Source organism: Danio rerio, chromosome 22, assembly GCF_049306965.1.
Source record: "Danio rerio strain Tuebingen ecotype United States chromosome 22, GRCz12tu, whole genome shotgun sequence".
NCBI classification, from domain to species: Eukaryota; Metazoa; Chordata; class Actinopteri; order Cypriniformes; family Danionidae; genus Danio; species Danio rerio.
Genome location: NC_133197.1, coordinates 10,385,251 through 10,402,316, shown reverse-complemented (window position 1 = coordinate 10,402,316; position 17,066 = coordinate 10,385,251). Strand labels below are relative to the sequence as shown.

At 35.2% G+C, this 17,066-nt stretch overlaps 1 protein-coding gene across 3 annotated transcripts; it reads left to right on the top strand.

Annotated features, from left to right (window-relative positions):
* The first annotated feature begins 144 nt into the window (after nt 1–144).
* On the top strand, nt 145–16,542 carry sass6 (SAS-6 centriolar assembly protein). Of its 3 annotated transcripts, none has more exons than XM_005173944.5 (17): nt 145–334; nt 485–545; nt 635–714; nt 834–938; nt 3,455–3,626; nt 3,721–3,798; nt 4,859–4,978; nt 6,373–6,564; nt 7,434–7,628; nt 9,988–10,077; nt 10,153–10,332; nt 10,440–10,521; nt 11,532–11,650; nt 11,765–11,902; nt 14,841–14,923; nt 15,010–15,104; nt 15,297–16,542. In XM_005173944.5, exons 1-17 carry the CDS (start codon nt 270–272, stop codon nt 15,359–15,361), a joined length of 1,920 nt encoding a protein of 639 aa, XP_005174001.1. In that variant the 5' UTR covers nt 145–269; the 3' UTR covers nt 15,362–16,542.
* Nucleotides 16,543–17,066: the final 524 nt, after the last annotated feature.

Genomic DNA, 17,066 nt, shown 5'->3' with positions numbered 1-17,066 from the left:
ATTTTATCAGCTTTATTCACGCACAACTACACAGTATATACAGCTTTAAATGTTTATATCTATATTATACGATTTATAAAAACAAAAACATGTTGAAATACGATGATACGCGTGATTAGGTTGAAGTGTTTCTCACTTCCGGTTGGAAACGGACAAACGCGGGAGTGAAGCGCGAAAAACAAATGAGTCTTTCAACAACCTAAATAACATCTTTAAAACAGGATTACACGATTTTTAATTATTATCGTTGCTTTGTGAATGAATTAGGAATGACGGAATTACTTTTTAACAAGCGGTTGCAGGTGCTGGTGAAGAGTAAAGATACCGATGAGAGGTTTGTGTTGATTGTCTTGTTTTTGAACACAATGCCTAACTTAAATTGATTTATGGTATGAATTTTGGCTTTATTTTGTCTGTAATTATTAACATTTCGAAGTCTGTAAGGGTCTATATGTGTTTATATATGTTGTTTTTGTTACTACAGGCGTTCGGTTATTCGCGTTAGCATTGAACTGCAGTTACCATCCAGCCCTGTTCACAGAAAGGTTTGTTATTAACATGTGTACAACCATATTTATGCCTTTAAGCATGTTTTATGTGGTCTTATAACTTTTTTTAAATTTTTGATCAACAGGATTTAGTTGTACGGCTGACTGATGATACTGATCTTTACTTTTTATACAACCTTATCATATCAGAGGAGGATTTTCAAAGGTATTGTGGTATTAAAAGTGTCATTTCATCAATGAGCCATATTTATTTTCAACACTTTGCTATTAGGCTTCTATGTGATTATATTCTGTGTAATCGTTTTTATTTGCTCTTCTTCACAGCTTAAAAGTACAACAAGGGCTTTTAATAGACTTCACATCATTCCCACAAAAATTTATAGACTTACTTGAACAGTGCATTTGCGAACAGGACAAAGAAAACCCACGGTAAGAGGTTATAATTCATAATAATGTTCAGATGTTGCAGTTGTTAAAGTGATAGACAGGCTAAAGTCAATAATTACTGATGATTTAGTCAACCTCAGGACAAAAATTTCTTATTGGTTCTTCACTGAGTCAAATATTAATACTGTTTGGTGTTTATTTCAAAAATATAAACTTTTTGAAATGAAACTTATATAAAATTTTATAAATATCTATCTAACTATCTATCTATCTATGGGAAAAAATAAAGAGACCCCTTGAAAACTCTATATTTGTATTTGTCTGTACATGTTTGAAAACATTTCTTTTTTTCTTCTAAATTTCAAATCAAATAATGTCATTTAAGCATTTCTTAATATTAAAAATAATAATAGCAATAAACGGTTTAAGAATTTTACTCTTGTATGGTTAAAATGGACACTAACATGTTTTTTGTAATGTTAATTTTTTGTTATTTTGCACAAAAATCAAAGCTAAAAGCACATCGAGAGCAGGGATGCAACGATTATAAATGTTGATCGTACGATTACAGTCTGAGGAATAATCACAATTTCAATCGAGATTAGGATTATTATGCATTCATTCATTTTAAAACACTACTAGTTTAATAAATCACATGAAAACTACTTATATTTTAAAGTGTTGTTTATTGCTGCTCACTTACCAAATAATACAGCACAAAATAATAATAAAAAAACAAACAATATTCAATGTCTCTCTTTAGACTTGAAGATGAAAAAAAGAAAGAAAAAAGTTTCATTAAAAAAATGAAAAAAGTGTAATTAAAAAAAGTAATTGTATACTCAAAATAAATGACAGAATAATAAATAAATAAATGAAAATAAGATAAAAAAGTATTATTATTCTAATGTAAATCTAAGATTTATATTAGCTAAGGATTTCCCTTTTAAAGAGAACAAATTTAGTCAAAGGCTGCTGAGCCTCTGTCTGAAAGGATCTTTTGATTTAAGTATATTATAAACTTATCCAAAATCAAACAAAAAGTGCTCAGGGGTTGTGTCTGTGCTCTTTGGGTAAGGGATTCATCAAAATAAACAGCAAAAATCAGTCCGAGGCATTCCAAAAATGTGGAAAAATATATATTTTAAAAATATTTTTCCACATTTTTTGAGTGTCTTGGAGTGAATTTTTTTTTTTTTTTTTTTTTTTTTAGAAATGTGTATTTTCCAAGCTGACCAGTCACTTTTTGTCATGTGACTCGTGATGCACTCGCGGCATTCTTTCAGCTAGGTTTGCCTGAAAAGCATGAGCATGTCAAGTCACTCCCAATATGTGCACACCATAAGCTAACATACAGTTGGCATAACTTAAATAACTTACAGAAGATTTTTTTTTATGTGTAAAAACATAATGTTGAAAAGCCATTACGATTAATTAACCGTGACAAATTAAAGCGCGGTTAATAGTAAAGTTGGTTAGTTGTTGCATCCCTAATTGAGAGTCGAGAAAAAATTATGTTAAAAATGAATAACCCTGGCTTTTGATGGCACATTTAGGAAATATGAAGATAAATGATCAGCCTGTGCAAGAAAATGAAATTTATTTGCAATAATATTACCTTAATTAATAATAATAATAATTCATTTTATTTGTAAATGGCACCTTTCTGGACACACAAGGTCATCTTACAACAAGCATCAACAGCCATAACGGAACAATTTAACACAATTAATAAATCGTTACAGGTACAAACACATCGTGAGTATAAAATAACTTGATCAAAAAATTGTCTAAAAAAGCCTTCTTAAAAAGATGGGTCTTAAGATGAGATTTAAAAGTGTGAAGACTGTCGCTGCTCCTTAGATCCAGGGGAAGCAAGTTCCATAGTCGAGGAGCCGCAGAGCTAAAACATCTGTCTCCAATTGTGCTTAATCGAGTGTGAGGTGGCACCACGGAAAAAGAGTTGGCTGATCTAAGAGTGTGAGAAGGGGCATAAATATGGAGAAGTTCAGTGAGATATTGAGAAGATTATGAAGTTGATTAAAAGTGAGAAGTAGTGTTTTAAAATCAATCCGAAACTTTACTGGAAGCCAGTGAAGCTGATAGAGAAGTGGTGTGACAAGTCCTAGAGATGACACAATCTGGTTGTTTCTGACCCAGTTGGAGTTTATAGAGAATTTTAGAAGGAAGCCTAGAGAGAAGTGCATTACAGTAATCAGGATGTGAAGTAACTAATGCACGGGTGAGAATTGCTGTGTCCAAAGATGACACCCAAACTCTTTACCTGCACAGAGGGAAGATTTGTGTTATTATTGATTTTATTATAAAGTTATCAGCTTCATCCAAAACACTGTTAGTCCCAATGAGAAGGGCTTCAGCTTTGTCACTATTTAATTTTAAAAAGTTTAAAATACCTTTAAGCCAAATTCTGAATCACTAAGGCCCACAATTAGGGGGGGGGGGGGGGGCATCTTGCATGTCCTGAGCGTGATTTAAATTAAATGCAATTTTAAATGTTTTGATAAACTAATATTGGTGCTTTAAATGTTTTTCTTCAGGTTTCTTTTACAGCTCTCGTCATCTTCATCAGCGTTCGATCACAGTCCTTCAAACCTCAATATTGTGGAGACAAACGCATTTAAACACCTCACACATCTCTCTCTGAAGCTGCTGCCAGGATCTGACACTGATATTAAGAAGTATCTGGCCAGCTGTTTGTCTTCTGTTAAGGTAGCATTGTGGGGCCTGACTGAAGCAGAAATCCGTTATAGGTTTAATTCTACTAATTTTGATGACTGCATTTTTTGAATATGTGTGTTTTCAGGAGGAAAAGCAGCAGTTGCAGCAGAAGTTGAGAAAGACTGAGGAGGATCTGACAAGACAGCTAAATTATGCACAGCAAGTAAGTATGAAATATGATTGCAATTTAAAGCATTTTAAAGTCCCTGTATAATCAAATAAAGAGAATTTTAGGTCTTAGCATCAATATGTTAGTCTTAAGAATATCTATGACCTATTGTACTCCAGAACAGTGATACCTTAAACATACATTAACATAAAAAGTCTATGTTAACCTCATGTTGAAACTTTTGTTGATATTTTCCAGAACAACTGACCACAGAGTTATAGGAGCAAAAAATATCAATTTGTACACATATTTTGTACTTTAAATTAAGAAAATAAATATACGTTATGGATGTGACAAAAAAGTCTGTGGGTTTACAATGTACAACATACTTTGTAGAAATTCTGTGAATTAAACTGCACAACCTGAAAGAAATCATGATAATCAAAAGGATAAGAGTTGGCTCTCTATAAAACAAAAATGTAATATTTTCACATTTATGAGAGAGGAGTGTTGTTATGGATGTGACATCTCTCTGTTATGGTGGTGACAGATTTGAAATTGCCACTTGTGTGACTTTGGTAAATCAAATATAATCGTTTGAAAACATTGACTGATGCATTTTTGATTATTTTTAAAGTACTGTTAAATACTTGCTTACCCAAAAAACCCAGAAACAGTTTCAGTATTTTGGTGAAAACTTAATTTTTTTCATGGCAAGGTTGCCATTTGCATGGAATTGCTGATCTTTTTTTTTTTTTGTAACATCGCCTCAAATCATTTGACCAATCAAATGCTCTCTAGTATTTAATACGTCCAGCACCCATCAAGACGTGATGAGTGCACAACTGTGATGCACTAACTTTATTTTTTTGTTTTTAATTGAAAGAAAAATCTATTTTTATTTAACAAGGATACATTTATTAAAAATAAGATTGGCATAATAAAACGAATTCAATATATTCACTGACTATAGTTTTTACTGTATGTTGTGAGTATAAAATGCATAAAAGTATCCTAATTATTTCGAATATTTAACCAGTATTTTGTTGTTTTATTATTCAATTATTGTGTTTATCATGAAGTTATGTTTTGTTTTGTTTTTCTCATCCTCCAGACTCTGTCTGAGAAAAGTCGAGAACTGGACAAACTTCGGTCTGAATGGACGTCTCAAACAACCTCTCTGTCCAGCAGACACATGCAGGACCTCACCGCTGAGCGGGAAAAAGCTCTGGAGGTAATCATGTGTAGGCTAATATGGACCTTTCAGTGTTTACACCTTTTTTTTACACCTGCTTTATTAGACTTATTCATCAGTCTGATTGATGGACTGATAAGTCTGATAGTGTAATCGCTCTTATTGTCAAATGCGTTTGAACTGATGACAACGGTTGCACCTACTGACAAAACATAATTGTTATCGAACATGTTGTGAGAGTGCACCAAACAAAAGTATGTGTAGGTGGCGTTTACACTAATGCATTTTTTTTTAAACTTTCGTTATGGTTATGTCTGCCATCTACATCACTCTCTTAGCATCTACAACATGCAAGAATGGGGCATTTTAAAATGACTAAAGACATTTAAATAGAACACTGAAGTATTTAAATGCTAGTGATCTGTTTCAGTGTGGATGAATAAAAATTCAAGCTTTTGATAAATGTAGGCCTGGCTGTCCATAAATTTGCTTTACAATAGTCCTCTGGACTATTGTGTCTCACTCCCTGATTCATTAAGCGTTGATTATATGAACATTAAACAACCTGTAAACGGCAAGTACAGGTGCTGGCAATATATGGGCATGCCCAGTGAGCATGAATAGTTGCAAATCATTTTTTTTGCTTTACGGTTTGGAGGGAGACAAAACGGCAGCATGAACAAGAACCGTTTTCATCTGTATGAACAGTTTTAAATAGAAAAAGCACTGCTGTAAATTAGAAGTCAGGGAATTTGATAAGTACTGTAGATTTAAGGGAGAACTTTGGCTGTCCTTTGGTTTTTGTTTGTTTAATGGTACTTGTGATTTCGTTCATGTGAAAATGTATTTAGAGCTTGATCAAAAAGGAGGATCGCCAAAGAAACATGAAAGACACATTTGAAATTATGATAATAGATCCTTTTCACATTTCTGGGTTTCACAGCATTTGAAGTTGTCATAATAGGGTAAATTTACAGCACAGTGAATGGGAACCTTTTTTAAATTCTAATTTGTTCAAATAACAAAACGAAAGATTTCACGATAAGCATTTTCTTAACTTTCTGAAAAAGGGAAAAAATAGTGCGAGACTGATAACGGCAGCTAAAAGAGAGAACAATGTCTATTTTACTGTCCCAACCATAGATTTTTGGATTAGAACCACCTTGCTTAAGCATGAACTGGTTGTTGTTTGTAATTTGATGCAAAAAGGATAATAATACAAAGTATAGCTTCAGAAATGTACATAAGTAAATGTTAAAAGCTTTCAAGGTTTTGAGAAGCTGATGACCGCCACCGTCTTGTGGAATGGCTGAAGACAGAATCATCACTTATGATCCGATCACTCTAAATGGATACTAATATTAGTCATTTTATTTTTTATTTTTATATAAATTAATTCCACATGAAAAGTGTTTAATTTGGTGTATTGTCAGACTCAAAGTCGTCTGCAGCAGCAGAATGAACAGCTGCGTCAGGAACTGGAGTCATCTCATCACAGAAGCACCCAACAGCTCCAGACCAAAGTCTCTGAGCTGGAGACGGCGAACCGAGAGCTCATCGACAAGAAATACAAGAGCGACTCCACCATCCGAGACCTCAAAGCCAAACTGACCAGTCTGGAGGAGGTGAGCTGCTGGGGAAACTCTGGAACTGTTTACATGACCTCAATGTAGCCCAAAAATAGGAAAGTTTTTCTCTTTGCGTTTTTAAAAATGTTGACGTCTACAAGACAACATTTTCAAAATCATTCGTGTTTATACATCCATGAAAAGACAAAAAACCCTGTATTAAGTATACCAGGTCAATATTTGGTGCTGTCTCCTTGTCTATGACGACTTGAGAGTCGATTCGTAATTGCTAGATAAAGAATCATGATGCATCGATCAAATTGATTTCTTTCTTTTTTTTGTCTTCACAAGATAAGTTTGTGAACACAGGATGTCATAATTTTCAAAGACACAACAATGACAGCATTTTCCAAAAACTTCTACTTTGAAACCAGTTGTCTGCTTTGAAAACCCTGTGTTGAGTTTACCAGATCAATATTGGGTGCTGTATTCTTGTCTATGATGACTTGCCGTTTCGATTTGTGGAACAGCGGGAATTTGGACAACAGACACCAGATGAGAAACTCAGCACCTCGCCACATCTTTAAAATTTTTAGTTTTGACCATCAATTTGGTTGAATTCAGGCCCATTCTGTCACTGTCTAATTTGAATACAGAATCGATTCTGAATATTACAAAACAAGAGTCTTCAAAATCGAGGACATTATGCTTGCATCATTTTCAAAGACTTGTTTTCGGGTGTTTACATGGACATGACAATGGCAGCATTTTCAAAACTTTGCACTTTAAAATTCGTTTTCTCACAAAAATGCTTTTGGCATGTAAACAAACGGGCAAAATTCACAAAAAGTTTGAAAACGTTGGTTGTAAAGGATGTCCTTTAAATGGCCTAAAATGGAGTTTTGTTTGTGCGCACCTCCGTCCAGGAGTGTCAGCGGTCCAAGCAGCAGGTGTTGTCGTTGAGGAGGGAGAACAGCGCTCTGGACAGCGAGTGTCATGAGAAGGAGCGTCTGCTGAATCAGCTGCAGACACGAGTGGCCGTTCTGGAGCAGGAGATCAAAGATAAAGACCAGCTTGTGCTGAGGACCAAAGAAGTGCTGGAGGCCACGCAGCAGCAGAAGGTTAGAGAGCTTTGTGTGTGTGTGTGTGTGTGTGTATTGGTAAATTATACACAAAAAAGGCTGTTTAAGACGATTTTTAAAGAGTAAATCTTTATTGAAATTTCTTTTGGTTGAAAGGTAAAATATTGCCTGACTGGCAACATACCTTTCGGTTTTGGGAGAGAGCGGCTTGATTGTTAAAACACGAGATGCAAACAGTTGGTGGAAGAAGAAAAAAAAACTGTAAACACTCTTGTAGGCCTATTAATTAATAATTTTTTTAACATTGAGTGCACTGATGAGGTGCAAATAAGAAAGGCTTAACATCAGACAAAGTGATCACTGCAGGTTCCATGATTTCTGTGGTTGCTTTTGTTTCTCTGCAGTTTTGGATTGTCAGGATTGTCAGTAGTGCAGTATTGCTAAATCTCCTTTTGTTTTAATCAGAAAATATGAACATTAAATAAGATTACACTGATTTTACTAGGGATTTAGTAGTAGGGCTGCTAGCATAGACATAGTTAATTCATTCATTTTCTTTTTGGCTTACGCCCTATTCACACGGGGCTTCAGCGTCAACGCTTGACTGAAGGCGTGTCTGAAGTTGGAGCTGAAACGATCGTCATAGAAGCGTCAGCCAATGAAATTCAGTCAGCAATAGGCCACTGTCTGAGCTGGTGTATTTGCATACAGCAATCTGATTGGCTGACGCTTCCGTCGGCGCTTGAAAAGTTGAGCTGGTCCCAACTTCTGCAGCGAGGAACGCTCCTGAAGCGGCGCCGACGGATCCACAATGCAGTTCGGCAACGCCTGACGTCACCCATTCAAAGTGAATGGGAAGCGTTGACGCTGACGCCCCGTGTGAATAGGGCGTTAGTCCCTTTATTAATCAGGGGTCGCCACAGTGGAATGAACCGCCAACTTTTTCAGCAAATGTTTTATGTAGGGAATGTCAACCCAACACTGGGAAACACTCATACACTCTTGCATTCACACTCATATTCTACGGCCAGTTTAGCTTATTCAATTCACCTGTACCGCATGTCTTTGGACTCTGGGGAAAACTGGAGCACCCAGTGGAAACCCATGCGAACACGGGGAGAACATGCAAACTCCACTCAGAAATGCTAACTGACAAAGCCGGGGCTTGAGCCAGTGACCTTCTTGCTGTAAGGCGACCGTGCTACCCACTGCACCACCGTGACACCCTAGGCCTAGTAAAATATTTTATTTCATTTTGAAAATGACTAATTGTGTGATTAGTTTTTCTTTTTTAACAGCACTTTATTGCGTTTTGAATGTTACAGTAATAAAGATTTTTATTTCACAAGTGCACTATTGCAAAATGTTTTGTTGATATTAAAAAAAAAAAACATATTCTAGCCTTGTTTATCTTTAATAAGGTGACGGGTGTATTGCAGTATCAAAAATAGTATCAATAGTTTTCAATAGTTTGTGATTTTTAAAAGAAAAATCAACGTCATTCCACCAAATATTGATTAAAGTTAATATTAAGTTAAAACACTGTTCGTGTTTTGTCCAAAAATTATTTCAAACATCCTAAAACACAAAAGGCAGCATCTTTTTGTTGTTTTATGAGGAAAAAGGATCACTGGCAGTGTTTTAATTTGAGATTTGGTGAAATTTCCTTGTTCTGTAGCCAGTTGAAAGAAAAATTCTTAAAGAGGGCTAACAATATTGACCATAAAATAAAAATAAATAAAAATAATGCATCAATTTTAGTTTGGCTAGAATAAAAAAGACTTTGTACAGAGGGAAACTTATTACAGAAAATACTGTGAAATTGTCCTTGCTCTGTTAAATGGCATTTAGGAAATTTTGAAAAACAATACAAATTTCAAAGGAAGGCTCATACATTTATCGTATGTTTGATAAACGTAATTGTTTAATTTTTCCCCAATTTCTGTTTAATGGAGAGCAGATTTTTATCAACAGATTTCTAAACATAATAGTTTTAACAACTCATTTCTAATAACTGATTTATTTTATCTTTGCCATGATGACAGTAAATAATATTCAACTAGATATGTTTCAAGACACTTCTATACAGCTTAAAGTGACATTTAAAGGCTTAACTAGGTTAGTTAGGTTAACTAGGCAGGTTAGGGTAATTAGCAAGTTATTGTATAACAATGGTTTGTTCTGTAGACTATCGAGAAAAAAATTTGCTCAAAGGGGCTAATAATTTTGTCCAACAAAATGTTTTTCTTAAACATGATTGAAGAAATATTTAAAAAAGAAAAACATTCAAAGAGAGGCTAATAATTCTGACTTCAACTGTGTATATGTATATATATATGTATGTAATCAAACCTGTTCTTTTAATTATAAATGTAACACTTAAGTTTATTTTTGCTAGAACTCTGTGGAAGGAAACGCTGAGAGCAAGCAGCTTCAGATCAGCAAGCTGGAGTCCACAGTGAAGTCTCTGTCAGAGGAGCTCATCAAGGTTAGTGTCCGCTTTCAACAGCACAATCAGTGTTCAATATTCAGCGTCCTGAAAACAGCAGTTTCCCCCCCACAGGCAAACGGCATCATCAAGAAGTTGCAGGCAGATCTGAAGGCTCTGCTGGGGAAGATCAAGGTGAAGAACAGCGTCACCGTTTCTCAAGAGAAGATCCTGCAGGAGACCAGTGACAAACTGCAGAGACAGCAGAGAGAGCTGCAGGACACACAGCAGAGACTCTCACTGAAGGAGGAGGAGGTGCGACACACACACACACACACACACACACACACACACACACACACACACACACAGGATGAGGATGATTGTTCTTAATGGCCTCTTTCGGTTTCTTCTGTTTTTAGGCAGCAAAATTAAAGGAGCAGTTGGAAGCTACTGTTCAGAAGCTGGACGAGAGCAGGGAAGTGTTAAAAACTAATGAGAATGGTCAGTACTGTTTTTTTTTTTACTATAATTTAATTTCTATTATACATTTTTATTTGTGCATGTTTATTTCTTTAATTTGGAGTTATCATTATATAACCATTTTGTTTTTTAGTTTAGCTTATTTTTATTGGTTTATTTACTTCTTTATTCATAATTTTAATTTTTTTAATGTATTTCTATCAATTTAAATCTGTTTGTATTAATTCTTGTTATTTTATCCATAATTTTGATTTAATTTTATCAGTTTCTTTTGCTTCTGTTTATTTAACCTTTTGTTTTATTTATTTATATGATCATTTTATTTGTTAGAGTTTTATCATTTGGTATTTTTGTTTATTTATCTCTTCACGTCCTTTACTTATCATTTTGGGTAAAAAAAATGTTTTTATTAAATGATATTATAATTTTGAGAATATAAATTGATAATAAAATTTTTAAATATAATTGAAAATATTTTATTTAGTTTGACTTTTTTTAAATCTTTATTATCATTGTTGTTTTTTTGTTTATATAATTGTTAAAATTGTTTATTCAAATGATATTTATTGTTTTTTTGTTTTTATGCATTTTAAATGTAATAGTTTGTTTCATTTTAACATTTTTCTCAAAGCTGTAAGTTTTGTCTTTGTTTTATGTTCTTTAATAATTTATTATTATTTTTCATTTAGAGTATCATTTAGTACTATTTTATTTAGAATTTAATGTATTCCTCTATTGATAATTCTATTACTTTTGTTTTTAATTTTATGAAATGAAAGAGAATTCATTTCAACACAACTGATTATAAATATTCAAATAAAAATTTATATTAAGGCAATTTACTGTCTTTGTTTATTTTTATTAAAATCCATTCGATTATTTGTATTTTTATTTATTTTGTTTGTTTTTTTACAGTTATTACGTTTAGAAGAAATGAGATTTTGTGTTAGTGCAATATAACTTATCATAAATGATTTCATTAGAGCGTTGTGGTTTTTCTCATGTGTATTTTCTGTTTTTCTGTCCCTCAGTAATAACGTGGCTGAACAAGCAGCTGAATGAGAATCAGCTCTCCAGAAAGCAGGAAACTGTAGCCATGTTTGAGACGCCTGCAGCGGCACTGAGATCAGCCGCTGTCCCGCACAATATGGTGACCAATCACACAACACACACGCACCAAATCCAGCAGACTGTAAATCATGCCTTCAGCTGTAGTTTGATGATCTGCATGTGTGAGTGATGTAGTCCTCCTCCTGTTCTCCAGCTTGATAGTAAAGGTTTGTTGTCGTCTTTGGGACAGGCTTTCCCCATCACCTCTACCATAAACTCCAAATATCCTCTTGCCCTGTCATGTGTGAGCTCAGGATCTCGATCTGTCCTGACCAGCAGCAATGGACCCAAGGCAGGCCTTTCTTCTATTTCTCTTTCTGTTTCTCCTGTGTTTCTCCTGGTTCTGTGGTTTGAGTGTTTCAAGCTCTTTACATGACAACAATGTAGCCAAAAACAACTTTTTTTTTTCAATTTGCCTTTTGAAAAAGTTTTACTGATTTTTCGTGACTTTTTCAAATTATACACGTTTGCCCATCTGTAAAATATATTCAAAAACACTCTTATGTATGCCAGGCCGGTATTTGCCACTGTCCCCTTAGTAAACAGATTTTGCTGTGTGTATAAGATGCGTCTCTGCTGTTGGATATAATGTGAAGTGACCAGGGGCCTCATGTACGAAGACTTGCGTTGAACTCATACTAAAACATTGCGTACGGACAAAGCTGTAAATGTGAGTACACAGTATACAAAAATGAAATGTATGCTGAATCCCACGCATATTCTTTTGTGCATCCAAATCAAGTGTGCCGCAAGCCTATGTTTGAGTGAAGGTTTCGGCCGTTAGATCGCCCCCTGGGGGCTGGCTGCAGTACAAGTCATAAAGCCCGCCTCCTCCGTGTTAATGAAGGAGACTTGAGCCCAAATAAAAAAAAATATTACACTTGCAATAAAATGTCCCGAAAGATAGTTCTGGTCGATTAAGGCACTGATTATTGTGCTGAAATAGGTGCAGATCTTCATTTTTGTAAACAGTTTGTTTTTAGCAGTAATTTAATGCTGGGCGTGTCATCGTGATTGACAGCTGTGATTGACAGTTTCTCAAAGCGCGGCGTCTGAGCTTCGGCAGGAGACTGAAGTAGACTGAAATGTTATTATTCGATTTCTGTGTTATTTTACCATGACAAAATGAGTTCAGCAGTAAACTATAGTTTCTGACATACATGATCCTGGTGGAACACTGTTTATTCGCTAAGTTCAGGGCTTTTTTCGGGCTTTATTAGTTTGCTGATACACGCCTAGCCACCCAGATAGCAAAACACAGTTCCGGCTAGATTCTCGCCTGCCGGAGACTTATCTCTTAGAGCTCAGACTGACTAATGTTACCTCTGCTGGACCTACTCCGGATGCCTGGACTCACTACCCAATTCCAGCCCGAGTCAATCGAGCCAGATGCGGCGGCCGAGCGAGCAGGCGCTGCCGCATGCGAGCCGGAATCAGCCCGCGACGCCGCGAGTAAGTTGTGCGCTGCGGCCTGGAGCTGGCGCGATTGAATATATAAAACCCTCATATTTGTTAACGTTATTACATCCATTTGTGTTGATATGACAGCAAACGCATGCTGAGAAGTTCGGGGGGCGTGGTTGATTTTACATAAAGCGTTTGGTTGGAAGCTCGACTCCGCTCATTTTCGCGGCTCCTCCTCTGGCTATATCAGACAATCCTTCTGCGCATGTCTGGCTCCAATTTCAGCAGTCTTTTGCGACAGTTTGTGCCCGTCAAGCAGGCGTTTTGCCCTCAAGGCGTTCAATGGGAAAAAGGGCTGTCGCGTCGTCCATATTTTTTACAGTCATTGATCCAAATTAACGTGAAACAGCGCACGTGCACGAGCACAAAACCCCTCCCTGCCTCCTTCCCCTAATCAATATGCTAATGACTCTACTTTGGCAAAACCAAATAAAAAAGCAATGGCAAAAAGAGAAACTTTGAACAGAATGTAAATTGGAGGTGCTCCTTTCAGCCCATCACCGTTTGACAGAGACAACATAACTAAAGAGAGTGGCAACAGCAGCGCGAGTGGCGTAGCTCGTAAAGTGTGTGTGTGTGTGTGTGTGTGTGTGTGTGTGTGTGTGTTATGTTAAGCGCATTTTGAGCATCACATATTATTTGCACATTTATTGAATGGAAATGTTTCCGATTCACGTATGCAAATTCTTCAGATGGCGTCCTTATAGCAATGTAGGTGTAGTCGATCGCTCCGATTACATTGAGAAAACCGCCGATCGCTGCAAATTGTGCTTTTAATGTTCGGCTGGTCAACTGTATGGTATGGAAACCTTATATACCTGCTAGACATGCGGATGATCCAGTCCCATACAGCTGCCATTGCACGACTCAAAGGTACTTTGTAGTGTGCAATTTATTACAACTGCCTCTAGAAGTCGCCAATGGAAATATAACAAACACACAAGAAAAGCACGTACGCCAGGCATGAAGTTGGCATGGACCAAAGCACACTCTCACGTTAATTTCATTGTTAGTAAATCCAAACGTGAGTGTGAAATCTGGCGTACGCAAAGTTTTTGTGCGTACGCAGCGTTGATACATGAGGCCCCTAAACACTTTTTGCTCGTGCTTTTTTCTTCTTCTACTTTGAAACGTATTTTCAGTCCCAAAAATAACGTTGACGTGTAAACATGCAAAACGTAGTCCTGTTCTTGGCTGAAAATGTTGTCTTGTTAAATTTTCGATCACACTTTCTAACAATAACTTATGAAACCTTACTGTAATGAGTTTACTAACATGAACTAACAATGAACAATATTAGTACAGCATTTATTAACCATAGTTCAACATTTACTAACACAATATTAAAATCCAACACTTGTCAACAGTTACAATAAGTTACTTATATTTTCATTAACTAATGTTTAGTTAATAATACAACCTTGCTGTAAATTAACAAATTTACTTTATTCTTAAGTTTTAAGGATAAAGGAAGTGTAAATATACATTCATTGACATTTGTAACATTTTCACCATAATTTACATTATTGTTATTTACAGAAACGCATATAATTGGTGAAAATATGTAAATTACTGTATTAATGCACATTTGCAATTCATATCAGATTCATAATGATAATACATCTTTTTAAAAATCTAAATCTACAAATCAGAATGTAGCAGTCTTTGTGAACAACATTGAGATTGTTTGTTTGTTTGTTTGACTGATAGTCATTAATTATGAATGTTTGTAACAGAATGTTTTTTGCAACTAAACTCCATCATAGGTCCAGTTTAACCCGATGAGTGTCAAACCTTCAGCAGCAGAGGTGAGTCCAGCTGCTTTTTCCCAGCCGGCCAATAAAGAGAAGTAAGTTCCTCTCTTAATCCTCTGACTTCCTGTTCTCCAATAAAACCATCAGTCTCCAATAAATCACACATCTCTGATCTGAACAGCAGTGAACCTGTAGGATTGGACTCAAAGTACTTTGAGAGACGAGATGACAGCATTCCTCTTCGTGGCCTTCTACCCAGCATGCATCTAAATAGAGGCAAACCACTTATCTTAAAAAAAAATAATAATAATTATATATATATATATATATATATATATATATATATATATATATATATATATATATATATATATATTTTTTTTTTTTTTTTTTTTAATATATTTTTTTTTTCATATTGATAAATCATGAGTAAGTATAATATCTAACACAAACCATCTCTACCTGCAGAAGTTCCAAAGCCACTGAACACAGCTGCAGCGAAAGCAACACCATCAGCGTTTTTTCCAGGATGACGAGCAGCAGGTTAATCCAGATTCATCACTGGGTTTTCTGTGTGAACGCTACTGTTAAATGGAAGAGTCTGCATTGAAAAGTCTCAGTGCAGATTATATTTTTAATAGTTTGTTTTCAGTTATTTATTAAAATATATATATATTTAAAACGATTTTGCAGTCTGTTTGGAAAGAGGATCAGTCAGACTTTGAGATTATTTTGTCATTTACTCACCTTGGTGTCGTGAGGGAGCTTTTTTTTTATCCGTTCCTCTTTTTAAATGTCCATGTAACAGCAGTAGTCAAGCTTAATAAAGGTGCCGCAGAGTCACAAAACTGCGTCCAGAAAGAGGTATATTACTTGTAAGTTATAGTTATGTGGGGGGAAATGAAACAAAACTGTATTAATTATTTAACGGAATAATAATTTTGACCGCTGGTCTCTTTAAATGAGGCGCGAGCATTAGACAACAACTCGTCCCAAGTGCCCCGGCAAAAGAAATCGAGATTATTATTATTATTAGCGCTCCTCAAATACTGTTAAAGTACTTTATTTTTTGTTTTGAGGTAAATATAATTGTTGTACGTCGCAAACCGTTCACGTGTCATCTTACGAGATATTGAAATCTGTTAAGAAACCGCTAGATTCAAGGTTACACTTTTCATCGCGTTTGTAGTCATGATTTTTAAAGTTAATAACATTTAGGTTAAAAAAAATGGACGCGTGTATGCAAAACGGAGGATTATTTTTCGTTGGAATAAACCGCCTTTTTTTTTTTTTTTTTTTGCCCCCTCAAAGCATCACGTCCCTCAGTACTTTTGAAAGAAGACTTTATTTTTATAAAGCGCTGATCATAAGCACATGGTGTGATGAGGATAAATAGGCATGCATACAGCATTTGGACATCACCAGGGTGAGTAAATGATTTTAGTTTCATCTTTTTGTGAAGTCTACATTCAAGTTCTTATTTCAGTGCCAAATATAAAAAGTCTCTCAATGATTTACACTCAGAGAGCTGCCATTTTGCATTGATCATTCAGTTGGCAAATGTAAGTGCCTGACATGATATCTGTACAGCTGTATAGAATTCATTGTGTACATTCATATTTTTGTATTTATGGTTTGACAGTGTTCTCCATCATGGGTTAGTTGTTCATCAGTAGCGGTATTTTAGGATTAAGTTAATAAAATATTAAACACAGTTGGAGAACTTGCGTTTTTACTAAGTACAGGGTTCATACGGGTGCTGGAAATCCTGGAAAATGCACAATTTTTACTATAGTGGTTTCAAGGTTAGGAAAGTGCTCGGATTTTGGACAAAGTGCTTGAATCTGCTTAAATTTGAAATTGCATAGCTCCAAATTCTTACCATTTTGGTCAAATATGCACCTGAAAGTTTATCTGCGAGTTCAAAATATGTGTGAGGGGATAAAATTGTTAATTTACTGTGGTTGTTAGGTGCTGGAAAAGCATACACATGCACCTTGAAAGTGCTTGAAAAGTGCTGGAATTAGAAGATGGTAATTAGTGTAAGAACCCTGTAAGTACTCATAAAAATATAAAAAATATATTGTCACCTTAGATTTGTAAGTTTCCATCAGACATTTGTCAAAATTGAGTTATTGACTTATTGTTATTAAATGACATCTTATTTACATTATGGCATGTTTTTGTATAAGTTGATCACATTTTAAGACATTTTATTTAAAAAACAAATGATACAAA